Raw genomic sequence first — 26,659 nt, 5'->3', positions numbered from 1 at the left:
TAGTTTGTATTCACTCTTCATCTCTATTAATGCTCTTTTCTCAATACAACCCATTTAGTACTTTACATGGCGTCCCTCCCCCATAGCATTGTATTTATACATATATGTATTTAGTGTTTATGGAATGCATATGGAAGATACATACATATAGCTATATACAAGATATATGTGAATAATATATGTGGACAATTTATGTATATATATAATATATATATATATAAATGGTTATATGTATTTGTATGGAAGATGTATACATGTATATTTACATAATAAATATAGTAAATACATATTAAAAGTATATAAATATGTATGGAGAAATATATATATGTGACCAAGGTGTCTTCCAACACCAGCAACTAATTCTCTGATTCTCTGAATACCATTTGGTGTCCAACAATTCAAGCCAGTTCTAACACTAACTACCAGGAGTTCTCTGTAGCTCAAGGGCTTAACCCCACAAAATTGTTCTTCACTTCACATACCAGTTGCAATTTCTGGGTCTCCTATATTTCTTACTGAGCTGGGTACAAATTGAGGGGTCCCATGACCCCATCCTAAGGTTTGATAATTTGCTAGAGTGGTTCACAGTACTCAGGAAGACATTTTATTTACATTTGCTGCTTTACTCTAAAGGGTACAGATAAACAGCCAGGTGAAGAGGAACGTTGAGTGAGGTCTGAAAGGGTCCAGAGTGCACAGGCTTCTTCTCATAGAGTTGGGATGCGCCTCTCTACCAGCACGTAGATGTTTGTGCCAGTTGAGAAGCTCATCAAATCTCCTTGTGTAAGAGTTTTTATAAAGCTCAATCTTAAACTCCATTACCTTTCCCTGGAGATCAGAAGCGGGGCCTGGAAATTTCAACCTTCTAATCATTTGGTCTTTGTGATGACCAGTTTCATTAAGAGGCTACTAGGGGCTAACCTAAATCACCTCATTAGCATAATCTCAGGTATAACCTTGTTATCAGTAACAAAGGCACCCCATCACTCAGGAAATTCCAAGCATTTTAGGAGCACTATGCCAGAAATCAGTGACGGGGCGCCTGGGTAGCGCAGTCGTTAAGCGTCTGCCTTCGGCTCAGGGCGTGATCCCGGTGTCGGCTCAGGGCGTGATCCCGGTGTTCCCAGATCGAGTCCCACATCAGGCTCCTCCGCTGGGAGCCTGCTTCTTCCTCTCCCACTCCCCCTGCTTGTGTTCCCTCTCTCGCTGGCTGTCTATCTCTGTCACATAAATAAATAAAATCTTTTAAAAAAAATAAATAAATCAGTGACAAAAATCATCAGCTATGTATTTCTTATTATACCACAATAGTATATATATGAAGACACATAGAAAATATTATATACATTCATATAATGATATACATGTGAATATATGTGGAATATACATGTATATGGAAGATTTTGTATATGTGTATGTGTGTGTGTATATATGCAGATATATATGCATACGTATGTGTACATACATATATACACGTATAAATTACCTTTATCTAGCATACCACAAAATAATGATCCTTGTTAATTTTCTTTTCTGCTCCCTTCTTTTTTCCTTTCTCCCTTCCATTGTTCTTTTCCTCTTTCCTTCTATCCCTGTCTCCTTCATTCCTGTCCCTGGGCTTCTCCCTCCACTCCACATCATTTTAATCTTCTCTTTCTTCCTTTCTTTCCTTTTTTCCTTCCTTCCTTCCTTCCCATTCTTCCTCAGCCCATCGTTTCATCCCACCTTCTTTTCTCTCAGCTTCCTTTGGCTTCTTCTTTCTTCACTTTCTTTCCTCCTTTCCATTCTTGTTTTCACAGAATGGTATTTTTAATGTTGTGGTTTTATTGGACAGAATCACATTTCCTATATGTTATCTAATAATATGAAAGGCGCATACATCGTCAGGGAGATCTAAGATTATATATGCTATACTACGAATGGTAATATTTATACTCTGATGGTCTGTCTATACTTGGGAGGTAAATTTCTCAAGTGTATGAAACAATCCTGGGAGTTTAAAACATAACTTCATTATTATTTAAGCTTTGAGATAATTGTAAAAATACAAGATGTCTATAAAGTAACATGCGTTATTAAAAATATAGAAGAACATAAATATATTTGACCCTCATAATCAGGATTTGGTTGGATGTAAATAAAGTCAAACTTTGGAAAACTATAGCTAAGAGTCAAAGGAGACTTACAGATTCAGGCTGAGTCTAGGCATTATAGGGATTAATATTTGGAAATGAATACAATGAGCAGATCCAAAGTTTGAAGCTTTCCCCCGAATCTGAGGCCCCATGTCACTCCTGGTATGATCAATATTCAGATCACTTGAGATCTGAAAGGCAGTCTATCAACAGAAATACAAAATAACAGAAGCTTTGGCATAGGAGAAGCTTGACGGTAAATGTCATTTCTAACCAGGGAGAAGTTCTGTTGAGCTCAAGGGCAAGACACTTGTCTAAGTGTCTAAGATATAAATGTATGGACCAGGCATTGATAGATTATAGAGAGATGGACGTGATTAGGGGACGATTAGGGTCACAAAGATTATACTGAACCCAACAGGAAGACAGGGTCTATTTTTATTCTAAATTTTGCTGCTTGAGTAGGGCTACTCCATTTTCATTTCCTAGTCTCTTTGGAAATAGTAAGTTCCAGAACAAGTAGTGGCATAAGTCTACAAATGGATATGTGTTATGTTGATACACCAACAAAGTTTAGAAGGTAGAGCTTGGCCACTTAGAAGACCATTCCTCCTTGTGAATGCTGGTCCCTTCAAACTCCTAGCCTTGCATATTTCATTATATATTTGATGCTGCTATTGTTCAAAACCTTCTCCAAACTTCTCGTGAAACTAATAATGAAAATAAAGCCAGGGGTATGAATTTTTAGTATGTTCTCAGTACAATGCTAAGAGTGTTACTTACGTTGTCTTATGTATCTTAAGAGCACTTTTGTGAGAGAGTTATTATTCCATTTTACATATAAGGAAAGAAGGTCTGAAGAAGTAATTTTCCCCAGGTAACACAACCAAATATTAATTTTTAAAACCATAGAATTTCTCAAAGTAAAACATTAAGAATCTGTAAAAAAAAAAAATCCCCATTTGATTTCTTAATAGTGAACTTGGAATCATGTTACTGTATCTTTAAAAAGTAAAGTTCCAATAAAAATCCATTAACTACTTTCAAATATAGCAATCCTCCTGTCCAGCTGTGAAAAGTACTAGATGATACTTATTTGCCATTTGTGTTATTTACGGTCCATGACTTTTATGGTAACTGGTTCCTATTATTGGTTTCTATTAATGTAAAACATAAGTGAACATAAATGAGGCGTGAATCATTTCTTTTTATTAGCCCCACAGTCTTCACTCAGTGCTTGCAGTAACTCCAGCTGTGTCTTGTTAGTGATAACCTATTTAAAGAAGAGATCTTTAAGGATAAGGAATATGATTAGGAATCTTTGTCCATTTTATATCACTTCTGTCCTGCACAACAATAGTGGTGAAAAAAAAAAGCAGTCTGTAATTAATGACATGGCAAATTCCAGAGCCGCCTCTGATTTGTATTGTGCTTATTATGATACTAATTAGACAACCAGTGGATTCTAGTAATTAATATAAGTAACTACTAATTTAAAGGTAGGACATGTTATAAAACACTTTTCACTGTTGCAGCTTTATGGGCTTTCCTCCGCTATGTATTTGTGTCATTAGATGTTTGCTATTGTATCAGAGTTATTATGCAATAGAACTTAGAATTTTTACTAAAGAACACTTAAATTAATTAAAATTAGGATTCTCTGTGGTTTGGAGGGTCACCAATTATATATAAGATGTGGCATTCACTTAAAAGCTTTATTTTATGAAAAAAAAACCTTGCTATCCTATTTCTATTGATAGGAAGTCTTTTTGAAAGCAATGCTCAGAATCTTTTCTAATATTTTTACTTAAAAAGGGAGAGAATTCTTTTTAAGTTATATCAGAAGAAACGTTTTTTTTTTAATTAGAAAACAAAGTAACGTAACTACAAATCAAACAGTTTTAGCATAAAAAGTCTTTTGATGTAAGTAGGGAAAATTTTGGCTAATTTAAAATATTTTAATATAATCACTTCTACTTGTGTGAGCATTTTTTGAAGATGTGATATTCTATGTATTTTCTAATTCAGAGAACAGCTTGTTCTTTAAAAATAATTTGGTAAACTTGGTATGCTATGTAGATATTCAGCACCCTTGATCATGAATAAAATGACAAAAAGTCTTCCATAATAAAATATTTCCTCATTCTTTCTTGTCAGGGACCATTCCGTGATATCACTGAAGTTTTGGAACAGCGCTACAAGCCTTTGGAGCCAACACTGCGGGTAGCAGAACCAATTGATGAGTTAAAGCTGGCCAGAGGGGAATTCAGAAGACAGGAGTGGATGCGAAATGTAAATGACAATATGTGAGTTCTTAGCTTAAAAAGAAAATAGCTTTAGCCTGTGTGGTGCCTTAAATGATTTAACATTTTGCATTTCCTGATACTGTAGAGAATCTTTTATTTGTGAGAAAAGGTAGTGCCACCCTTGACCTATTCAGAAGCAACCATTTTTCAATATGCAAATATGCTAAATACTTTTTTATATATTGTTATATATTACTATACACACACATGTACACATTTATATATATAAATATGTAAATACACAGACATATACACATTTATATATAAATATATATACATTTATTTGTGTTATATATACATTTATTTATATATTTACATATTTATATAACTTATTTATATATAAATGTGTATATATTATATAAATATAAGTGTGTATATTTATATAAATGTGTATATATGTGTAATATATATTTATATATGTATAAATTTATATAAATGTGTATATATAACTACTGAAAGAAAAAGAGAAGAATGAATGGCATTTCAAGGGGATAAGTGAAAGCCTATGATGCTTCTAAAATAAGAACGAACAGAACAAAAACATTTTTCTTAATGCGGACTAAATTTAATTTGGAAACATTGATATACATTTAATAAATTAGGTGCAATGTAGGAGGTTAGTGTCTTTACTACTGAGGAAGATGACTGAAAAAGATAAAGGAAGATCTAATAGCATATGCAAATTAAAATTATTTTACTAGCCTCACTGATTTGGGTCTCAATTCATACATATTTCTCCAAAGCACTTCCTCTCTCTTAAGGCATTTGTCATCAGTATAGTCATATTAATATGTAAACAGACCATTTAAAATCTAGAATGGCTTTTTTAAAAGTTATTATTATTGTCCTATAATATATCCTGTAATTATCTTTATATTGTGTCTTATAATGATTTAGTATTATAAATATTCTGAATAATAACACGATAATTATATTATTCTCATATAAATTACAATTTTATAATAATTATAATATAAAATATTGTTATAAATTATTGTATAATAGTTAACATGTAAACTATTATTTTTGCATAATATATAATATGAAATAGTCATCATATTATAAATGTAAAATAATGATAAGTCCAAAATACATTACAAAGTATGTTTTGTTATGTAAAGAAGCTAGAATTACCTCTCATCCAGCATAGTGGATTTTGGATCATTTGATAAGTCAGGAGAGATATATAATGTGCCTTATGTTAATCAGGCATTTCTGAAAAGTCTCTTTAAAAATAAAGATTTTCACACAAACCCAGATGAAAGATGAAATTGGCATGCATCTCAAGTAATTTTTATTAATTTTTTATTTTATAGCAATTACTTGACATGAAATAACTAGCTATAGAGTATTCCATACCTTCTTTCAATAATTGACAGTCACCCTATGTATGATGAATAAGAAAACAAGAAACATTTATTTCCAATTGGTTTTGGGGGAGGTAGATTGGTTTTATCAAAGAGATTATAGAAGATTAATGCTGCTCAGACTTAGTCAAGCAAAATATGCAATTTAGTGATGAATATCTAAAGAGTTATATTACTCAGAATTATTTTTGTTTTCAGTGATACAAAGGTTTATGAAATAACAAGATTAATTGCTCAAGTAATTGACCACATTAATATTTCTACGGAAATCACTGTGTATCAAAGATACTGAAGTATCTTTTCATAGTATCTTCCTTGATAAGCCTGGAGGGATGAGATATCAATATTATCCCCATATAAAGATGTTCCATTTGTACTTTCCATGGAATACCTGTAAATATCTTCAACCTCTATGCTGATGACCCTTTACCCTGAAGTTTCCAGATTAAAAATGCTCCTAGGATTATCAACCAATCAGGAACAAACCCAACTGGGAATGCTTAAGAAATTACTTATAGATTTGAATCTACCATGTTTTTAGCAAGGGGGCTAAGCAGTTGGTTTTAGCAGCTAACCTATGGATAATTCCTTTTTTTTTTTTTTTTTTGAGATTTGAAGCAGTGATATTTTGTAGCTTCTTCTAAAACCATTTTAGTTTTCATATACCGCATAACATAATCATATCTTGTGAGGCAAAAGAAATGTTAGAAATTTAGCTTTTATATCTTTACAGATAAGAATTCTGTTATAGGAATTAGGAAAAATGTATCCCTTTACCACAGAGGTGCATAATTTTTTTAATGCAGAGGGTCCTATCTACATTAGGGGCCTGTCTTACTTCAGTATGACCTCATCTTATTACATCTGCAACAGTCTTATTTCCAAATAAGGTCGCATTCTTTTATGTTCTTTAAAATAAGCATAGACAGTGGGACAGTATTTTACATATTGAGTATGGATTACAGAGGGTTTTTTGGAAGCATTTAGAGCTTTATTTGCTTGTTCTCTTTCCTAAAGAAACTTATTCCAGTTTCATTTTTTTCTTAAAGGAAATTATTTTCCTTATTCACGTCTATCTTTATGAAACCAGGAAATTAAATAAGCAATTAGTAAATGATTGCTAAGTAACCTTTATTTGAGAAGCTCTCAGCTGGATATTGTGAGAAATGTACAGAGGTGTTTATTGATTTAACAAATGCTTGCATGTCCCGCATAGTTCTAAGCTCTTGCGATTTAGCAGTAAATAAAATAGACAAATTCTCTGCTCTCATGGAACTTCTGTGCTTCTAGCTTTAAACCAAATCAGAAAACCTAATGAAATTCTGAGTAAGAATTGCCATGGATAAGCACTTGAAAATCATCAAATGTGTATTAAAGACACTAAGTATCTTGATTTTTTTTTTTTTAATGTAGTGTTTGCTCTGGTCTCTGCTGGTCTAGGAAGATGTTCTTCAAAGAAAAGGAACTGAATTGGTTCTGTGAAAGATGGTTTAGATTTGATAAAGAAAAGGTAAAAGCAGATTGACAGTATGAAAAAAAAAAGGATGGTAGAAAAAGTTCACAGAACAATGAGAACACCAATTTGACGGAAGCTAATTTTCATGTGGGAAGCAGTAGAAGGAGAAAGTGGGCAAGGCTTGAAAGCCAAGGACTGGAGAGTTTATCTGTAGATCATGAAGAATTATTTAAGATTTTTGAGTAAGAGGAATGTCACAGAAAGAATATATATTTGTTGATTGTGAGACAGGTGTATTTGAGAAGAAATGTACGGGGGGGAAGGAAAACCATGCGGAGAATATTGCAATACTTTGGTGAGAGGTAGTGTAATAGAGCTAAGGTGATGGCAGGACTCAACATTCAACTCTTTTCTTTACCTTCTCCTTCTGTATGTAATCTGTGTGAATGATTGCTTCTGATTGAGAGACTTCAACTGCAACCTCTATGCCAGTGCTTTCCACTCTAAATCTCTAAGATCTTACTCTTACATTCCAGATATATATTTTCAACTGCCATCTTTATTTACTTCTCCACCAGATGTTCCCGACTCAGTATATCCCACATTGGCCTGCTTCTTCTTATCTGGAATGTGAATTGTAACCCCAACTTTTTGCCCAGGGTAGGGACCCATAAGTTATCCCGTTATCCTTCTCCAGCATTCTCTTGGTCCTCAAATCCTGTCTAGTCTACCTTTTAAGTATCTCTCAAATTTAGTCGCTCTTTTCCTTTCTAATTCTGATTTAATTTAGGCACTTACAAGTTTTTGTAATTGCTATAAAAAGCTTATCCGGTCTGCCCAGTCTTCCTCCCATTCAGTGCATTTACTATAATACTAGAGAAATTTAAGCAAGCTGTTATTCAGACAAAATGCTTTTTAATGGCTTTTTATCAACTCCAGGATAAATTTTAATTCTTTGTCAGAAGACACAGTGTCCTTCAGGATGGGGTCCAGGCTTGTTTCTCTAGTCAGTCCGCCACATTTCCTAAGAAACTCTGTGCTCCAGAGGTACCGAGCTGCTTTTATTCCTCTGTATCCCATGTTCTCTTCTGCTTCCATTAAGGAATTTTCTAACTCCCATGATTTATTCAATCTGAAATTCATTTAAAAATATAAAAAAGGATTATTTTTACTTTTTAAGACATGGTCATTAATTTGTTTTACATTTTTTCAGAGAGCATTTCAAAGAATATTTTTAGATGTAAAATGGAATCATGCCAATTGCCTAGATGAAGTGGAAAAAGAAATCATTGTTATTAAGAGGTGGAAGACGTAAAAAAAAAAAAAAGGTGGAAGAAGGGGAAGGCCATGCCATCCAAGAGCTATCCAAGTAAACATTTAACGTACCCATCAAGATGGCAGAGATGGAGTGGAGTGGGTGATCATAAGGCAGGTGTTATACACTGATATGGACTTCACTTAAAGTCTTATGAGAGGGGCTAAGGTCCTGTATGTTAATACCTTCTCTTAATTGTAAACATTCTGACTTAATACAGAGATTATAATTATGCAGACTATAACTGGATCCAAAATGGAAAGGATTTAAGACATTGCAGTAGAAGTCAGTGCCAGTCTGTGTTCCAGGAGGCAAAATAATGCCCCCCGCCCCCCACCCCTCAGTCTACAACCTCATCTCAGGAACCCGTGAATATGTTGTTACCTTCCATGGTGAAGAGGACTTTACAGATATGATTAAGAATTTAAAGATGGAGGAGATTATCCTAGATGGTCTGGGTGGGCCCAGTGTAATCACAGGGGTCCTTAAAAGTGGAAGCGGGAGGCAGAAAGAGATTTGACTACATTGAAGGTCAGAGTGATGCGATGTGGGAAAGACAGCTGGTCTTTGCTGCCTTTGAGTACAGAGTAAACAGCTACAACTGAGGAATGCTGTCAGCCTCCAGCAGCTGGGAAAGGTAAAGAAAGGAATTCTCCCATAGAATCTCCAGAATAAGGGCGCCTGGGTGGCTCAGTTGGTCAAGTGTCTGCTTTCAGCTCAGGTCATGATCCCAGGGTCCTGGGAGCGAGCCACACGTCAGGCTCCCTGCTCAGTGGGGAGTCTGCTTCTCCCTCTGCCTCTAGCCCTGTTCATGTTCTCTCTCTCTCTCAAATAAATAAATAAATAAAATCTTAAAAAGAAAAAGAATCTCGAGAAGGAATGCAGCCCTGCCAACCCCCAGATTTTAGCCCAGTGAGACCCATTTCAGACTTCTGACCTCTAGAACTCTAAGATAATAAATTTGTGTTCTTTAAGCCACTAAGTTTGTGGTGGTGTTATAGCAGCAATAGGAAGCTAATATAACTTGTTCTTCAAATTAAGGAACTGCCTTGCTAGACCAAACTTTGGTGTTTCGATTAATTATAAACCTGAGCTAAACTTGAGGTAAATCCTTGCATTCCTAAGGATTCAAGATTCTTCTGCAGGTTTAAGGTATGGGCATTTAGAGGATTAAAAAATTGTGATTGTGACTTGAGCCTCCCTGTGAAGAGAGAAGTTCATGATTGAATCATAGTATAAGGATATTGTATTTTTTTTTAAAGATTTTATTTATTTATTTGACAGAGAGTGACAGCCAGCGAGAGAGGGAACACAAGCAGAGGGAGTGGGAGAGGAAGAAGCAGGCACTTAGTGGAGGAGCCTGATGTGGGGCTCGATCCCAGAACGCCGGGATCACGCCCTGAGCCGAAGGCAGACGAAGGCAGACGCTTAACCACTGCACCACCCAGGCGCCCCAAGGATATTGTATTTTAAACTTGTATAGGCTTTCATAAGAACCTGAGTACAGACCACTCAATAGCTGTCTTTACACCTTTTTGAAAAATAAAAGGTGTTAATTTTCTGATAGATATTGTAGGGGAGGCAAAACTTTCCCTCTATCCTCTTAGGGTCCTCAGCTGGGCCTGAGAATTAAATTGACATAAGACAGATTAACAGGAGAAAAGCACACACATTTATTAAAGAGAAGTGTTACATGACACAGGAGCCCCATAAGAAAATGAACACCCACTAAGTGGCAAGTCCTAAGTGCTTATACGTTAGCTTGAACAATGAGAAACGTTGTAGAAAAATAAAATATGTGGGGAGACCAAAGGAAGATAAAAGTTACTTAACAAGTTCTGTTTTACAAAATTCTCTCTGCTTCTACTCCTCATCTCGGTGACAAGATGCTTTCTTTCCTCATGGTATAGGGAAGTCAAGGGTCATATGGGTGTGTTATCTCCTGATTTTAGGGAAAGAAAAGGGTGGGGGAGTTCAGATCATGTTTCTTGTACCTGTTCTTTTCAAGTGCCTGTAGCTCAAAATAATCCTTTGCCAAAGTGGCGTTATTTGGGATGACATGTTCTGTCACCCTCTGTTATTCAGATTAGGTGAAATGGGAGACATCCTAGACACATTTAGCAGCAAAGCAGAACTAGCAACTGCATTTCTTGAGCCCTGCCATTTGCTGGCACTAGTGAAAAACATTCAGCAACTGAATCTTACATATTGGCCTTCATTCCCTCAGGTTTGCAACGTAGCTTAGACAGAAGGCTTGGTAAATAGAGTAGTCATTTTTAAACCTTTTAAATATTGCTTCTAATGAAGTATCAGTATTTTATAGACAGTTACCGTTGGAAAAATGTTATGGGAAAGGTTAAGAAACTAGATCTGGGAAACAAACTGAGGGCTTCAGAGGGGAGAGGGTGGGGGAATGGGATAGGCTGGTGATGGGTAGTAAGGAGGGCACGTATTGCATGGTGCACTGGGTGTTATACACAACTAATGAATCATGGAACTTTACATCAAAAACCAGGGATGTACTGTATGGTGACTAACATAATATAATAAAAAATATTATTATTAAAAGAAATAAAAAATAAAAAAGAATTTACCAAGTAAAAAAAAAAGAAGAAAACAACACAGATAAAATTGAAGTCCCCTATGTTCCATGCTCCAGTATTGTTCTACTAGTTTCATTATTATTCATAATGATACAAATGTAAATTTTTATGTTATATTTACTATTTCCATAATTTGATAACTTAAGATTGTCATTCAAAATTATGTTTTGGAACTCTTAAAAAAAAAGAAACTAGATCTAAATAGTTTTTAAAGAGGGCATTTTAAAAAATGTGTATACAGATGAGATCTGGTTATATTTATCACTAAAGAGTAGTGATAAAGAAGTTTAACACATCTCAAAACTTTTTTGACTTTTGGGATTTTCAGACACTCTAGACCTTTATCATTTGCATGTTTTCTGAACTGTTATTATATTATGATAAATAGGGATTATCATATATTTTCAGATAGTGTTTTCTTAACAATTCAACTTTTATTTGTAACTCTTCCATTTATTTTAATTACTAGCACAGTGTGCAACATTTATTAATCAGCAGAGCCTTTTTAAGTTAAAATACTAAATTAGCTAACCCCATTAACACAGAATACTCCAAACAAGCAGTAATAGGAGAGGTAGTTACTGTGCAAATCGTATTAAACATGCGGGTGCTCTAGGGCACAGTTAAGCATGATTACCCTCTTTTGATCCAGTATCCCTCTGCCTCTCCCAGCTAATTTCCACTGGAAATTTACAAAGTGCTGCCTTCATTTCTCCAGCTTAATTTTTCTAATGAAGTTCTGGTACTTTATAACACTGGAGATACAGATAATAAGCCTGTGTATAATTAAGAAGTTCTAGAATTTGTCTACAAAAGAGCCCTTTATTACTTTGGCTCTACGGTGAGAACTGTGCTCTTGTTTTGTTCGCTATTTCCCTGAAAAAAGAAAAAAAAGATATTTTAAATAAATGACCACAGAACACTAGAATTCTGTTTCTATAGATATCTAAGGCTAAAGAAGTTTAAGATTTACAACACCAACGTAACGGTGGTAATTTGGAATGCTTTTAGTGACATCCTGAGAATATTAAATACACTTTTGGTGTATGTAATTGAACAAGTCCTAAAAAGACACTTGTAGTCTTTTAGTTAGGTATTATCAGATGCTATGCCCTCTTCCTAATACAACACCTTAACATATGCTAGATAAAGTTTTGTCAATTGACTTTCGGTCAATCGATGAGGTACATGGAATTTCTCTTTTGAAAGAAGTATAGTCATTTTGTGCATACTCAACATTCTTATATCAGTATAGCATTTATACAACCCAGATTTTCCTGTTTCAGTTTAGTGTTTAAGAGTGTGTTGGGGTCAGAAGAAATTTGAAGCCTGAACAGAAGTTTGCCAGACAGAGCAGGGAGAGTCGCGAGAGGAGGTAGCCTGGATAAAGCCATCTCTGTGTTACAAAGTGCATAGCTTATGGGGATTTCAGCTTGCCTTCTGAGGTATCTTGTGAGGCTAAGCTCATGGCTTGGTACCTCATGAAATGGGGCAGAGATGAGTTAGAAAGTCTAGGTGGAGCCAGGGTGTAAAGGGCCATATGAACCATGGTAAAATATTTGGACTTTACCATATAAAAGGCATATAAAACCATCGGTGGAGTAAGGGGGTCAGATAGATTAAAAATATCACTCTACTAGCTCTGTCCAAGGTTAAGATTTGGGAGTCAGTGGTGACAAAGACCAGTTAGGGGACCGTTACCATAGTCCAATTCAGAGATAAAGAGGACTTAGAACAAGGCCATCAGTAGTGGAGGGGAAGAGAAAGGTTGGCAGACAGCTTTATAGGTAGAATCCTATATACCCTAAACCAGATTTAGGGAACAATCTGATAGGGTGTGGATGGTGTGGTCAAGGGCATAGATACACTTAGAATCACTGTATTAGAGCTTCCTTCACTGCAAAGGACAAAGATCCATTCAAGATAACTGGAAAAGGTAAGGGTGTGTTTGAAAAGATACAGTAAGGAATCTTATAGAAATATGAGGAACCAAGGAGAAATTGGACTAAAGTGACCTTGGGGGCCGCAGGGGCATGGTTTCTCTCTCTAGTGGCATCTCTGCTTTTCTCTGCATTTCTGCCTCTTACCTTCTTTCTGCTGACTAGCTTTATCTGCTAGTAGTTTCTTTCTCATAAATTTTCAGTTTATACTTAGCTATCGTGGCCATTCCAGGCCTGATACAGTATAACCTTTCAGCTCTAGAACCCACAGCTAATTCTATTTTTCAATTCAAATTCCTGAAAGAGAAGTCTGTTTTGCTCAATTTATTAAATCAAACTAGCCCACATAAATCATAGGATTAGAACACAATAAATAATAAATATGTGTTAATGTAATAGATATGTTAAATTAACATATAAATAAAACTAGCACATATAAACAAAACATAACATACAAATGTATATAAATAAATCACAGTTGTGATCTTGGGGACAGTGTGTTACATTATACAGTGTTTTATGGGAATAGGGTCATAAGCAAATATTTCTTCAGATTGAGGGCTGCCAGGAGAGAGTATAGAAAAAAATACAGGCTTGCGTCAGAAATATTGCAGGTTTGGTTCCAGACCATGCAATAAAGTGAATATTGTGATAATGCAAGTCAAATGAATTTTTGGTTTCCCAGTGCACATGAAAGTTATGTTGACACTGTAAGTCATCTAGTAAGTGTATGAAACAGCATTATGTCCAAAATGTGCATGCTTTAATTTAAAAATACTTTATTAGGGGCACCTGGGTGGCTCAGTCGTTAAGCGTCTGCCTTCAGCTCGGGGCATGATCCCGGAGTCCTGGGATCGAGCCCCACATCGGGCTCCTCCACTGGGAAGCCTGCTTCTTCCTCTCCCACTCCCCCTGCTTGTGTTCCCTCTCTCGCTGGCTGTCTGTCTAGGTCAAATAAATAAATAAAATCTTTAAAAAAAATAAAAATAAAAAATAAATAAAAATAAAAATACTTTATTACTCTACGTAAGTGATGAATCACTAAATTCTACTCCTGAAACCAGTATTACACTACATGTTAACTAACTGGGATTTAAATAAAAACTTGAGACAAACGAAAACTCTAAAGGCTCTAAAAATTTAAATGTATAAGAATAATTAATAAAGCATTCTTTTCTAACAAAAAATATAAAAAATAAAAATACTTTATTACTAAAAAAATGCTAGCCATCAGCTGAGCTTCCAGCAAGATGTAATCTTTCTGCTGGTTACAGGGTCTTGCCTCGGTGTTAATGGCTGCTGACTGATCAGGGCGGTTACTAAAGGTTGGGGTGGCTATGGCAAATTCTTAAGACAAGAGTGAAATTTGCCATGTCAATTACTCTGCTTCTCAGGAACGATTTCTCTGTAGCATGTGATGCTGTTTGATAGAATTTTACCTACAGTAGAACTTCTTACAAGATTGGAGTTAATCCTCTAAAACTCAGCCACTGCTTTATCAACTAAGTTTATGTAGTATCCTGAATCCTTTGTTGTCATTTCAACAGTCTTGACAGCATCTTTACCAGGAATAGATTCCACCAAATGAAACCACTTTCTTTGCTGATCCATAAGAAGCAATTCCTCATCTGTTCAAGTTTGATCATGAGATTGCACAATTCAGTCCCATCTTCAGACTCCACTTGTAATTCTAGTCCTGTTATTTCTGCTACATCCATAGGTACTTACTTTAATCCCTGAAAGTCATCCATGAAGATTGGAATCAACTTCTTCCAAACTCCTATTAATGTTGAGATTTTGACCTCTTCCCATGAATCATGAATGTTCTTAATGGCATCTAGAATGTGAATCTTTTCCAGAAGGTTTTCAGTTTACTTTGCCCACAAACATCAGAAGACTCACTGTCTAAGGCAGCGATAGCCTTACAGAATTGTATTTCTTGAATAATAGGACTTGAAAGTCAAAATTGATCCATGGGCTGCAGAATGGTTGTTGTGTTTGCAGGCATGAAAACAACATTAGTCTTGTACATCTCCATCAGAACTCTTGGGTGACCAGGTACATTGTCAGTGAGTTGTCATATTTTGAAAGGAATCTTTTGTTCTTCGCCATAGGTCTAAACAGTGGGCTTAAATATTCAGTGGGCTTTAATGTTGTGAACGGATGTGCTGTCCAGGCTTTTTTGTGTCATTTACAGAACACAGGCAGAGTAGATTTAGCATAATTCTTAAGGGGCCTAGGATTTTTAGAATGGTTAATAAGCACCGGCTTCAACTTAAAGTCACTAGCTTCATTAGCCCTTAACAAGAAGTACGCCTGACCTTTGAAGCTTTGAAGCCAGGCATCAGCTTCTCTCCAGCTATGAAAGTCTTAGATGGCATCTTCTTCCAATAGAAGGCTATTTTGTTTACATTGACAACCTGTTGTTTAGTGCACCCATCTTCATTAATTACCTTAGCTAGATCTTTTGGATAAGTTGCTATCACTTCTGCAGTAGCACTTGCTGCTTCACCTTACACTTTTATATTATGGAGATGGCTTCTTTTCCATAACCTCACGAACCAACCTCTGCTAGATTCAACCAACCTCTGCAGCTTCCTCTGTTTGGTTCTGTGAAGGCAGAGAGAGGTGAAGTGCCTTCACAGAATTGAAGAAAGTTAGGGCCTTGCTCTGGATTAGGCTCTGGCTTAAGGGAACTCTGTGGCTGGTTTGGTATTCTATCCAGACCACTCAAACTTTCTTCTTATCAGCAATAAGGCTGTTTTGTTTCTTTATCATTTGTGTGTTCACTGGAGAAGCACTTAGTTTCCTTCAAGGACTTTTCCTTTGCCTTCACAACTTAGCTAACTGGAGCAAGAGTCCTAGCTTTTGGCCTGTCTTGGCTGTTGACATGCCTTCCTCACTAAGCTTTATTTCTAGCTTTTGATTTAAAGTGAGAGACATGTGAACCTAACTTTCACTTGGCTACTTAGAGGCCATTGTAGGGTTGTTAATTGGCCTAACTGCAGTATTTCTTTGTCTTAGGGAAGGGGAGGCTTGAGGAGAGGGAGAGATGGGGGGGAGCGCCGGTTTGGAAGAGCAGTTCTCACTGCTCCACCGAACATTTATTAAGTTCCCTGTCTCATATGGGCATAATTCATGGTGCCCCAAAGCAATTATAATAATAATATCAAAGACCACTAATCACAGATCACTGTAACAAATACAGTAATGAAAAAGTTTGATGTATTGTGATAATTACCTAAGTGTCGCAGAGATACAAAATGAGCAAATGCTATTAGAAAAATGGCATTGATAGACTTGCTCAAAACAGGGTTGCCACAAACCTTCGATGTGTAAAAAGCACAATATCTGAAAAGATCAGTAAAGCAAAGTGTAATAAAATGAAGTATGTCTGTATAAGAAGAATGACAGGTTTGATAGGATGGAGGTTTGGGATATAAGTTTAATTTGGGGACTGCTCTGTTTAAGATTCCTATTGTGTATCTAAGTAGATATTCCTAGTGAGCATTTGAAAATATTGGTCTTGAGTCAAAGAAAAACACTGTATAGAGAGATAAAGGTTTAGAAATCATCACTGTAGAGGAAATAGTTAAAACCTTGGTGGTGGAAAAATCTCCTAGGGCGAAACTATATCAAGAGAAGATTAAGTACAGATTTCTGGGAGTTGCTTTAATGTTAGGACCATGGTTCTTAATTAGGTTGCTCATCTCCATCACCTTGAGGCTTAAAATTATATACATATGCCTTCCTCAGTCACAGATATTTTGACTCAGTAGGCAGGTATGTGTGAGATGTATGCCGTGGTGATTCTAATGCACAGTTCTGGCTAGGAAAGGCATCATTAACTCAATGTATGGAAAGAAAATGGTAAGTCCATCAAGGAATTGACAAAGCAAGGAAGAGAACCAGGAGATATTGTGCAAATGTAAAGAAAAAAAATTCACTGTAAGGACTGGATGAACAGCATGATGCAGAGGTCAAGTCAAGTGAGAACTAAAAGAATGTATTGGATTTGGCCATTGGGAAGTCATTCATTGACAGCTTTGCTTTCTTCTTTAAATATCAGCTAGTTCTTATTTCTCCCATAGTCTTCAGGATATCATAAAAGAACTTGTCCAGTTCTTTGCCAAACTTCAGGCATATGTCTAAAATTTTATTCTTACCCATGATGATATATATGTTTATATGAGTATACATCTCTTTCTACATTTATATAAATTTGTGTGTATATATGCTTATAATGTATATACACATAGATAAATTCATTTTAAAAATTTATATTTAATTTTTGTATGAAATTAAAATTTTAAAATTAATTTTAAAATATGAAAATAGACACTAAAGTATTAAAATAAAATGGTGCCAGTATCATATATGTGTCCATGCCATATATGTATGTCACCACTTTTCTAGAATTTTATTTTAATATTCTACTTTAGACTTGTGCTGAAAATTAACATCAAAGTAAGCCACCTATATATTATAGAATCTGTATTCTTCCGCTTTTAAAGACATTTAGGAACATCTTTCGTACAGTCATAATTTCTTAAGAATAACTGATGGTGATTTGCATTTCATCCATAGGTCTGCTCAGTAACTTGAGATATAATATATTTTAGTTAGAGACCTTGAAGTCATTGAAAGTGCTACATGCTCACATGGAAGTTTTAAATCAGAGGTTGCAAATTAGTGGCTTCTGAGTTACATACAGTCTCCAGATATGTTAGATTTGGATCCAACAATTTTCAAAAAATTAAATTAATTGAAAAGTAATTAAAAATTATAATTAAATCTTTTGAAAATCCAGATTTTCCAGCTTACGTTAAAAACTAGATGACCTAGAAACAGTGGGCCCACACTCTCACATGGCAGTAATTGAAATTTACATTCTTCATTTTTACATCTGACTCACTGGTGTTACCTGCCTAGCCCTTCTAGATATAAAATATTGGAGACCCTTGTTCTAGGTGATAAGCTCTTCAAGAACAGAGCCCATGACTTATGCAGTAAGTACCCTGAGCACAATGCTTGACAAATGGTAGGTGTTAATTTTTTTTTTTTTTTACATATTGAGCTTGAGCTTGAACTAAGTCTCATTTGTTTTGTCCTGATCTATCTGATCACCCACCAAAATTATTCTCATTGAAAGAAAAATCAAGTGAAAGAAAATGAGTTCCATTGTGATTTCTCTTTGATTTTTATAAACATTACCCTACTAGTCTCAGTAATAGGTGCGCCTATGCTTCTGTTTTTCTTTCTCTTGCTTTCCATAGCATTTTCCAAACTGAGTCTCTTAAAACAGGAGTCTGGAAGATGTTAATGAGTTTTCTGTCAAATAAATTTGGGGGCACATGGGTGGCTCAGTCAGTGAGGCCTCTGCCTTGGACTCAGGTTGTGATCCCAGGGTCCTGGGATCAAGTCCCATGTCGGGCTTCTTGCACAGTGGGGAGCCTGCTTCTCCTTCTGCCCCTCCCCCTGCTCATTCTCTCTCTTTCTCCCTCTCTCAGATAAATAAAGTCTTTAAAAAATAAATAAATAAAAAATAAATTTGGGAAAAGTTATATTTAAAACAGTTAAACTTTTTTTTGTGGCATTTACAGGGTTTCTCGCTCTTAGACTTTTATTTAGTGTGAACTTCAAAGAAGGAGCATATAATGTATAGTATTTTGCAAATTTACTCACTTATTCATTCAACAAATATTATTGCATGCCTAATAGGTGCCAGGCACTATATTAGACATAGCAATAAACAAGATAGACAGAGATCTCCTGGCTTCGTCAATATAATAATATAGTTGGCCATGGAATCTCTTAATCCACACACCATAGTTTGGAATATGCTAGTCTGGAATATTACTCAACAGAGAATATTTGATTTTCCTTAATGATTTTTATATATTTTTTTAGTTTCAGCTTATTTTTTCCTTAAGCCTTCTTAACAATAACTTGTACAAGTGTTTCCCACCACCTTATTTTCCTTTTTAATAATATGTTCTTTTTTATTAAATTTTTCATTTTAATTCCAGTACAGTTAACGTGCATAATTATATGTTCTTTATACCAGTTATACAAGTGCTTAAAATATCTGAGCTCATCCTTTTTAGCTATATTGGCATCTTTGTTAGTTTAAAACATCTGATATAAATGGCCTAGAACAAGAGCCTGTGTGACTGTTACTTAGCTGGAACATTTAAATTTAGTATCTTTTAGCAGAGATTTTTTTTTAAAGGTTTTTCACAATTAACTAGAGAAAATTCAACTCTGCAAAACATATGTCAGAAAGTTCTTGCATGGCCATAATGAAATTACTGAGTCAGCACACCTTGACATTGTTAATAATAATAAATAATAAATAATAAATAATAATACTAATATATCCGGGAGTTCTGTTCTTCTTAAGCTAAGAAAAATGTAAGAAGAAGGGCAAAATATGTCTTTCCATTTAAATTTAGAACCTTGCGATATAAGCTTACTGTCTAGTTGAACAGATAGTCTTGCTATTTGCGTTCCTTAAATATTACATTTCTGTCTCCACCCTGGGTCAGAGACCTGTGCTATTGTTATAGCTGCTTAAATAGTTCATGAGTTTTAAATTTCTGCTATGAATTCCACTCTACGTATAAAATACTTTATGTATTAAAAGAGCTATGGTTACATTAAAATCTCAGTGAAAGCTGTCTTCTTCCATAAATGAAGCCCATCGAATTCCAGTCCCATCTGTTGCTCATTTCATTAACATCTCTTCAGCCAAAATTGAAGTAGACTAAAACATCTTAATAAAGCAGGACTATGTTTTGAGATCTTTCTAGTGATATTAATGAATTATATGTTAGGTTTATCTGGAAATTTGGGTTCTTTATACCTACAGTGAAAATATTTCTAATATTGAACGTAGTGAAAAAGAGTCTTACTTGCTAAAGTTATTCTAAAATTTAGATTATTCTGTTTTTAAAGGAAAAATATTCAGCATTTTATGGCCCTTTTTTTTTTTTTAAATGATTTTTTATTATATTATGTTAGTCACCATACAGTACATCCCCGGTTTCCGATGTAAGGCTCGATGATTCATTAGTTGTGTATAACACCCAGTGCACCATGCAATACGTGCCCTCCTTACTACCCATCACCGGTATATCCCATTCCCCCACCCCCCTCCCCTCTGAAGTCCTCAGTTTGTTTCTCATAGTCCATAGTCTCTCATGTTTCATTCCTCCTTCTGATTACCCCCCCTTTCTTTATCCCTTTCTTCCCCTACCGATCATCCTAGTTCTTATGTTCCATAGATGAGAGAAATCATATGATAGTTGTCTTTCTCTGCTTGACTTATTTCACTTAGCATTATCTCCTCCAGTGCTGTCCATGTTGTAGCAAATGTTGAGAACTCGTTCTTTCTGATAGCTGAGTAATATTCCATTGTATATATGGACCACAACTTCTTAATCCAGTCATCTGTTGAAGGGCATCTCGGCTCCTTCCACGATTTAGCTATTGTGGACATTGCTGCTATGAACATTGGGGTGCATATGGCCCTTCTCTTCACTACGTCTGTATCTTTGGGGTAAACACCCAGTAGTGCAATGGCTGGATCATAGGGTAGCTCAATTTTTAACTTTTTAAGGGACCTCCACACTGTTTTCCAGAGTGGCTGTACCAACTTGCATTCCCACCAACAATGTAGGAGGGATCCCGTTTCTCCACATCCTCTCCAACAATTGTTGTTTCTTGCCTTGTCTATTTTTGCCATTCTAACTGGCGTAAGGTGGTATCTCAGTGTGGTTTTGATTTGAATTTCCTTGATGGCTAATGATTTTGAACATTTTTTCATGTGTCTGTTAGCCATTTGTATGTCTTCATTGGAAAAGTGTCTGTTCATATCTTCTGCCCATTTTTTGATTTGTTTATTTGTTTCTCGTGTATTGAGTTTGAGAAGTTCTTTGTAGATCTTGGATACCAGTCCTTTATCTGTAGTGTCATTTGCAAATATATTCTCCCATTCCGTGGGCTGCCTCTTAGTTTTTCTGACTGTTTCCTTGGCTGTGCAGAAACTTTTAATCTTGATGAAGTCCCATAAATTCATTTTATCTTTTGTTTCTCTTTTTATGGCCCTTTTTTAAATGAATCAGACCTGAGTCACTTAAACCTGATTAGTGTTTTAGTAGAGCTAAAATTATTCAATATTGAGACATAATTGATGTATAGCACTGTATAAGCTTAAAATGTACAGCATAATGATTTCACTTACATATATTGCAAAATGATATGCATTCATTATTTATTCATTATATTAATTCAATATTCATTATTAATTATACACACTACAAATATAAAACATGTCTCAAAATATAATTGACAAAAATAATTTGCGTATTTCCAATTACGTGTTTTATCAAAGTGCTTTATTTTTTTCCTTAAAAAGCTGTGATTGGTTAATGAGAACTGAGTCATCTGATAGAGACCAGAAATGAACTGGTTATAACTCAGCCCTCAAAACATTAAATTTACTATTTTTCTGTTATAATAATGATTGTAATATTAAAGTCTAATAGAATCATTTTTGAGCAGGTGTACTTTTAAGATAACATGAAAATTATTTGTTGATTGGTTTATTAGATTAAATCAATTTGCTTGATTCATGTTTAATCTTTCAATTCTTTCATTACCTCTTTCCAAACTTTTACATCTAGGTGTCTTTGCTTGTCAAATTAAGTTTTGTAGACTAGAGAGAATTCTCTCTGGAATTAAAGGAAATGCCTTCCCTTAATTAGCCCATACTGGATTTTTTCCACCTCCTATTTTACTTTCTTCACCTACAGCTAAATAGCTGTTCTATTTTGAACATTACAAAGCTCTGAATCCTTGCTCTTTTTTTTGCAAGTATTTTAGATACATGCCTTTTAAGCAAAAATCTTGGGATGAATTGTAGCACTCACTCCTGTATCCCCATTAGGGAGTGTCTGTCCTTCCAGTGTTGTTAATGATTTGGAGGGGCTGCTCGTATACAAAGATCTTTATTAATGCAGCTTGTGATCTTTTGAGCGTATCTACTCTTCTGCTACCTAGACCCCCCCCCAAAAAAAAAAAACAAAAAAAAAACCCATTATAGCAACCGTTATTGCTATGAGAAAAAATAGTGGCATGATTCCCACTCTCTGTTGTACGTAAGATAAAACTGATAATTGATTTTCTGGGAGATTCTTTGGTCATTTATTACCTCAGTAGTGCGTGGTCGAGAAACAGTATTATCTTAGAGTCACTCTTAATAAAGTTAGAAGTAAACTACTGCTTGCACATATGAAGTTCAATTACTCAAGTATTAAGACAGTAAAATTCATAAGACCTTATTTGCTATGCCATCATCTCATTACATTTGCTTGTCTATAAAGTGTAGGAGATTTTAAAAACTTGAAGACTAAATTATTTTATAATCAGAGACAATGGAAAAGTGTTTTTATTTCCCTTTCCCACACAAAAATGTGGGTCTATTGATAGTCACTTATTATGTAAGAGTCCTTATGTATTTTATAATTCATATATAAGAAAAATATTTTTTTCATTAAAAGGTGGAAAATGTCAGACATGTCTTGGTATCAAAGGATCACAAAGCATCCGCTTTAGCAGCATAGGTTAAAGAGAGCAATGTGGTAATTGGCCACCTTTTCTCCTTATTTACCATACAGTCATCTTCACCATAAGACTACATGATCTACTTTGTTTCCTTTATAAAGAACCCAATTTCTAGCTGTGTTGAGCGCCTTTCAGTTCTTTGAGCATTCCTTTCTATGCTCTAACTCACCTCCATATCTTTGTATATATTTTCTTTCGTCTAAAATAGCCTCTACCGGCTTAACTTTACTAACTACTTGTCTTTCAGTTCTGCATACACAGTCTGAAAAGATTACTATTCTATGTCCCATCTCCCAACTCCTTGCCAATAAACCCCTAACACATATGCATATACAAACATAAACCTTCCTCTGTGCCTTAGTAGCCTCTTGTGCATCCATCACAAAACTTAGCACATTCTACCGTGTTGTCTCATTCTCCTCGCCCTACTTTAAGGTGAATTCCTTTTAGGTATAGTGCATCTTCCATCATTCTATCTCAGTGTTTTTCAAAATGCTTAGTATATAAAAGCACTTCATTTAATGTTCCTTTAATGAATGAATATTATTACGACAGTAGAGAAATCAGTGTGGACTGGAGTGGGATAATTAGGCTGCCTACGAAAACTGGGTGTTAAACTGGATTTTGAAAGATGAACAGTGTATGGATCAGCATATCAGGAAGAGAGGAGCATGGACAAAGGCAAAGTAGGATGGAAAGACAGAGAGAAAGAAAGACAGGAGAATGGCATCAGGAGAATGACAGATAGGGAATGCTAGGAGACCGAACAGATCAAGTGCTTTCTAAGAAGCCTGACAGCTGGGCTGAAGAATATAGGTTGGATCAGTAGGCAAGAAGGTTTCATAATTTTGTAGATTTCAGTTATTTGGCAGTGAAATAAACAGGTTGGAGGAAAACCTAGAATTATGAGTGGCAATAGCTGGACTATAGAAAAGGGGGGAAATAAAAGGGAGTTATAAGAGAAAAAAAGATAAGTATAGTACATTAGTCTTATTTGGAAAATAATATTAAGTATATTAATACTCAAAGTATAAAGACTTTATATTTGCAGTGGACCCATTTTCCCTGAAACTAAATGACTATTTTTAATTTCTGCTTCCTGAGACCTCCACAGATTCCTCCCTAACTGCCCATACATTCAGGTAATGGCATGTCCATAAAGCCACTATATCTCCACATTATATTTTAGAATTTCTTCCAGATCTGAATCTTTGATGAGATTATAAAATAATAAGCTAACCCATATCTTCTTTAATATGGTATCTAGCCAATTAAAAAGAAATCACTGCAAATATGACATAAATCTGAATATATATTTAAAACTGGTAAAAGATAACATCTTCAAAAGTAATTGGTATTTATCTAAAAGTTTGATTATAAACTAAATTGATTTTTTAGGGTTTTCATAGCTATTTATACTTTTATAGAGTGAATCCTATTTGAGACTTAAATACTTTCTTCCTAATTTGAAGATAAATATTTGAAAATTTTTTAGAAAACATCTAAATATTTTGAATATATTTACCTATATATATGCACATACCCATACATGTTACTTCAATGAAATATTAGGGCTGAATGAAAATAAAATTAGCTTGTGGACAGGAAAATACTTAGTCTTTCAGCCTTGTCTTCTCAGCCATCCATTCCCTTGAGAAAGCAAATTTTGCTCAGACACAAAAGAAAAATGTACTATTAAAATGCAATTCAGAAGTGATAAAAACTGTAAGTGCAGCAGCCGGCTCACAGCACCCCCTTTGTATACTCAGGGACATTGGGGCCACATTAATTTTTGTGTGTGTGATGTCCATCCCATGTGCAAATTAGCACTGGAAGGACCATAATCTGTCTTATATGAGAGCTCTTTTCCCAAGAGCATGCGTAATACATGCTTGTGTAATTTTGTGTAATTCAAAGCTCTGTGTTCTGTTTGTTTTTATGTTTTAAATAGTATTAGAGATGTTTTCTTAGGAAAAATATTAAAAAGGAGTTTATTAATAAACATTAAAAAGGAAAAAAATTAAAAAGTTATTGTAGAGAAGCGTGAAAATTAACAAAATAATGCTGCTTTCCTTTATTATTTTTTAAACAAATTTATAAGTATAATGACAACCAAATTTTCAGTTCAGTTGAGATTAAAAAAAAACCTTCTTTGTCTTAATTAAATGAGATAATATATGTGAAAGTATTGACATATGGTTATGGGTCAATAAATCTGTTGAACCTCAACTTTATCTTTTCAAAGCCTGAATTTCAGAATATTCTTCTCAGCAAAATATTTCATTTCACAAGATATATTTTTTATTGCCCAGATCTCTTTCTCTAGTTTCTTTAGTTTATTTTTTTAAGATAATTTTTTATTATGTTATGTTAGTCACCATACAGTATATCCTTAGTTTTTGATGTAATGTTTCATGATTCATTATTTGTGTATAACACCCAGTGCACCATGCAATATGTGCCCTCCTTAATACCCATCACCGGCCTATCCCAATCCCCCACCCCAGTCCCCTCTGAAGCCCTCAGCTTGTTTCCCAAGTCCACAGTCTCTCATGGTTCATTCCCCCTTCTGTTTACCCTCCCCTTCATTCTTTTGTTTAAAACAGCATCTAGCTCCAACTTCATTAGCACCATATCCTCTTTGATTATATTAATTAAAAATTTTTGAAGTTTACTCCTGTTTCCTTCATTAAATCTCTTTCCTCCAGATTATCTTTTATGTTTGGATATGTGTCTTTCTTTCATGTTGGTGGTTTCCCAATTGGTAATCCATTCTTAGATCTGTATTAAAGGAGACTCTAAAGATCAGACTAGAAATGTATTTGTATGTGAGAGTGGCTTTTTGACTGATTGACTTCTAGTGAAGAATTCTTCAAATGTCGATATTTGAAGTTGTTTCTCTGGGCACTCCCAGTATCTTTTGAGAAGATGCATTCATCTGAACGAAGTATTTAAGTCCAGCTGTCAGTTCACATAGATATGAGCAAGGGAAGAGTTGAAGGAGTAGACACTGATTCAAAATCCATATATCCCGTTTGGCGCCTCTCATTGGCCTGTGCCTGCTTTTCCTGAGACCAGAGCTCTCTGATGTAGTTTCTGAGAAAAGGCTCTTCTCATGGATGCATGGCCTGGGAGAGGAACTTGGGGATTTCATTCCTCCTTGCATAGACTTTTAATCTGTTTCCAGTTCTATCCTTCACTCTTACCTTATGCAATAACTGTAGCTTTTCTTCCTGAGCTGCACGCGGGTTCTGCAGAATCGCCCTTCCCCTTTGGCCTCTCCCTCTTCTGGAACTGAGATCTCAGTTTTTTGAATCTCCTATCTGCTTTTCACCTGGCAAAAATTTGTTAGTGTTTTTACCTGTTGTTTCTCCTCTCTTTTCAGCTCTCTTCTTATAGGTTTATAACTTTTAAAAAAAAATTTCTTTCCTCTTATTTCAGGGGGTTCTGGTGAGGGATTTAAACATTTCATCACATTACACTAAAAGTATATCACAATCTTAGATGTTCCTTGAGAGATTATATGGGCCTTAAAATTTTGATCTTTTATGTTGATCATGATAACACATTAAAATAATAATGCTGATGATAATGATAATGATGGCCATGACAACAGGCTACATCTATGTTTACTTCTAATTTTAGCACCCCTATTATTTACTGGGCATTTGCTCTTTCAGCCTCCATGTTAACCTTTACATATACTAGATTATTCATTCCTTACAACAACCCCATATGGAAGTAAAATCTCATAGAGGTCAAGGAACTTCTGTAAGGGAACACAGTTAGCAAGGGCAAAGCTAAGATGTGAATACTGGTGTGGTTGACTCAAAAGCCCCATTATTCGTAACCCCTACCAAAAATGCCTTCATTATTTTGCTGAGTTAAAGAATGAAACTGAACCATTATC

General features: G+C 35.0%; 1 protein-coding gene across 1 annotated transcript in view; it reads left to right on the top strand.

Moving 5' to 3' along the window:
- Positions 1 to 26,659, top strand: part of SPATA17 (spermatogenesis associated 17) — a 169,263-nt gene that overhangs the window by 95,088 nt on the left and 47,516 nt on the right. The window contains exon 8 of the mRNA XM_008685733.2: positions 4,293 to 4,441. Coding sequence (XP_008683955.1) covers positions 4,293 to 4,441 — 149 coding nt within the window. The remainder of the gene's footprint in view (positions 1 to 4,292; positions 4,442 to 26,659) is intronic.

The sequence above is a fragment of the Ursus maritimus genome, unplaced genomic scaffold (assembly GCF_017311325.1).
Source record: "Ursus maritimus isolate PB19 unplaced genomic scaffold, ASM1731132v1 scaffold_2, whole genome shotgun sequence".
Taxonomy (NCBI): domain Eukaryota; kingdom Metazoa; phylum Chordata; class Mammalia; order Carnivora; family Ursidae; genus Ursus; species Ursus maritimus.
Note: the sequence above shows the minus strand (reverse complement) of the source record. Positions and strands in the feature narration are given on the sequence as shown.